The sequence below is a fragment of the Solanum pennellii genome, chromosome 3 (genome assembly GCF_001406875.1).
Source record: "Solanum pennellii chromosome 3, SPENNV200".
In the NCBI taxonomy this organism is placed as follows: domain Eukaryota; kingdom Viridiplantae; phylum Streptophyta; class Magnoliopsida; order Solanales; family Solanaceae; genus Solanum; species Solanum pennellii.
This window is the reverse complement of record NC_028639.1, coordinates 73,124,919-73,128,043: the sequence shown is the minus strand read 5'-3', so window position 1 is coordinate 73,128,043 and position 3,125 is coordinate 73,124,919. Positions and strand designations below refer to the sequence as shown.

Genomic DNA, 3,125 nt, shown 5'->3' with positions numbered 1-3,125 from the left:
TGTGATGAGACTATATTAGATCTTGTTGCCGCAGTGTCTTCCCTGCGCCAAGCCCTATAGTTTCAGTATATTTTTATTTTTTCTTTTCTGTGGTTTTTGTATTAGTTATTTTTCTATATATTTTGTTTCTTAATTTGGTAATAATTCGGAGTTGTGATCTATCCTTAGGGCTTTTTATATGAGTTGATAGGGTTAGAAAGGTGTGGATCCATCAAAGAAACATCAAATCTCAAAATTAGGGTTTCCCACCTTTTACAGTCGCGCCAGTTCCCCATCTATCTATACATACATATATATCTGATTGTGATTTTGTAGATCTTTTCAAATTTATGTTTTAATTCTATGTTTCTTTGATCTCACAACTCGGCAAAAGCAATTCTGCTTAATTTTTTTGTTCATCGGTCAATTGTCTGTTTTCTTTCATTTGGGGACTTTTTTTTTTTGATCAATTTCGATTCTTATCATATCGGCGCTGGGTTGGGTTTCTCGTAGATATTATAATCTTTGTGATTTGATTTGATTTAATTAGAATTGGCAGTAATGGATAAGAAGAAAGTTGTGGCACCGCTTGTTTGCCATGGGCACTCTCGTCCTGTTGTTGATCTGTCCTACAGTCCAATCACTCCTGATGGATTCTTCCTCATCAGTGCCAGCAAGGGTAATTTTTTTTTCCGTTGATGAATGTTATGTCATTTTGATAGTGTCGAGTGTGGCATTCCGATTATCAAGAATGATCGACTACATTCTAAATTATGGAACTTTCTTTTGCTAACCCTTGCTTCAGTATTTAAAGGTTGTGCAAATTACTTCTTTGAAAATTCCATGTTTATGGTATTTACGTCCTTAGAACCCCCAGTACACCCCATTTATAGCATTTGACTTTTTACCATATAAGTATGAGCTAGTCACAACCTTCATTGTGTGAACGTTCTTGGCATTGTATTGGTAACATTTACTATAGCTAACCATTGGCTCTGTGCTGTCGCGTCTATTTTGTAGCAAATAGAGTAGCATCTAAGTTTCAATTGTAGGTTTGCTGTTGAACTTTTGGATTTCATGCTTTTGTTTAGAGATTGTGGAAAATACTAAGAAGCAGCAATAAGAAAGCCAAAGAAGATTATTTTTCAACTTGAAGACAATTGAAAAATGTTTCTGCATTTTCAGTGTTAAGCATTGATGTGAAATGCACACTTCATTTATGTGCTGCAGATGTTATCAGACCTTGTTATAGTAAACCTTAATTCTTTTATCTGCATTCAATTCCATCAAATAAATTACCACGTTCAGTGCATTCCATGGTAGGTATGGGCATATATTATCATCTTCAGTATTAGTTTTGCCTAGTGTTCTCACCAAACGTGGTGGTAAATAAAATGATTGGCTTGCTGCGGCACATGGTATCTTTGTTGTCAGTAGCCATTGAGATTTTATTACTATGTTGTCGGTGTTCAGGCAAGTCATCACATGTATGCTAACTGTCTCTCCTTATTCTCTAGCTTACAGTGTCCAGAAAGATAGGTAAAATATCAGCCTCAGGTTTTTCACCACCATATCACAGGAGCCTGTAAAGCAGAAAATGATATAAATGAAGATGTTCTTTAGTGTATTTATACCATCGTCAAAAAATTCCCAGTTCTTTTCTTCTGATATTTGTTGATTTAATGCTTTTGTTTTTTCGTCAAGCAGATTTGGTGAAAGATAATGCTCAATTAAAGAAATAGACTTGTATAGGAAAGATACCAATTGGTCCGGAATATGTTTTAGTCATGTTAATATATTTATTTTAGATTTTATGCCCTATGCTTTACAGGAGTTTGACTTATCAAACATTTTTATTCAAATAGAAAATAAAGAGAACTTTTAGTACTTCTATTTTTGTTTTGTATAATGTTGAATCGAGATGAATTTAAATGGAGAAACATGGTCAATCAGGATTTGTGTAGCCTACACAATTTGTTTGGGACCTGTGTGTAGTAGTTGTTGTATTTGTTCATTTGCTGCAGTAGGTTTTTATGTTGTATATGTTTATTTGCTGCAATAAGTTTTATGTTGTATTTGTTCATATGCTGCAATAAGTTTTCATGTCGTTGTGTGTTCTTAATTTCTGAATTGTTTCATTTTGTAGATTCTACGCCAATGCTGAGAAATGGAGAAACTGGAGATTGGATTGGAACATTTGAAGGGCATAAAGGAGCCGTGTGGAGTTGTTGTCTGGATAAACATGCTCTTCGTGCTGCATCTGCATCTGCTGATTTCAGCGCGTATGTTATCTAGTGGCTTCACTTCAGTACTTTGAAAAGTAACATTTAAGTGACATTTATATGGTACATTAGTCTATAATAAGTGATGTAGAACATAATAAGTACTTTTTGTGCCATGTCTAATGTTGATCTACCTTGCATGTCATTATATACTTATATTTATTAAAATAATATCTTATAGAATACGGTAGAATCTTTGTCATCCTTCTTTTAGAATTTTCCATGGCTCAACATTGTCCTCTTTTTACCTTTCTATATTGTCATTTCTGGTGGTTATTTTCAGGAAATTGTGGGATGCATTGACTGGGGATGTATTACACTCATTTGACCACAAGCACATAGTTCGAGCATGTGCCTTTTCAGAGGTACCTCCTGCTTTACTTCTATTAAAGTTCCTTCAGGTTAGAGCTCCTTAGAGCTCTTTATATCTTTACTTAAGTTGTAGAATACTGTTGCACTTTGTTTGACACATTATAAGGGGGTTAAAAAATGAACTTCTGTTCTTTTACAGCTTTGCATCTCCTTGATGCCTTAAAGAGAAATACCTTCACAAATAAATAGAATGCTGTGAATATATATGCCCATCAAGTCTTGTGTATATTGGCAGAACCAGTAGGCGACACTCTTGGGTGGTTATGTCAATTCCCCTTGTGTAGGTTGAAAACCTAAGAGCAGAGAATGCCAATTTAAATTATTGCTGAGTCATGAGAGGCTACTGCTATTGAAAGGAAAACATCTTTCTTTATTAAAAGTAATATACATTGTTTCAGGCTTTGATTTAAATTCTCCAGTCAATCCTATTTGATGGGAACTTTCTTTCTTCTCTCTCTCTCTCCCTCTCTCCCTCTCCCCCCCCCCCCCCCC

The 3,125-nt window shown here is 34.9% G+C and overlaps 1 protein-coding gene across 1 annotated transcript in view; it reads left to right on the top strand.

The window, feature by feature from the left end:
- The window catches only part of LOC107014720 (serine-threonine kinase receptor-associated protein-like), a 5,312-nt gene continuing 2,187 nt past the window's right edge, over positions 1-3,125 (top strand). The window contains exons 1-3 of the mRNA XM_015214758.1: positions 1-658; positions 2,126-2,261; positions 2,545-2,626. Coding sequence (XP_015070244.1) covers positions 541-658; positions 2,126-2,261; positions 2,545-2,626 — 336 coding nt within the window. The 5' untranslated portion in view covers positions 1-540. The remainder of the gene's footprint in view (positions 659-2,125; positions 2,262-2,544; positions 2,627-3,125) is intronic.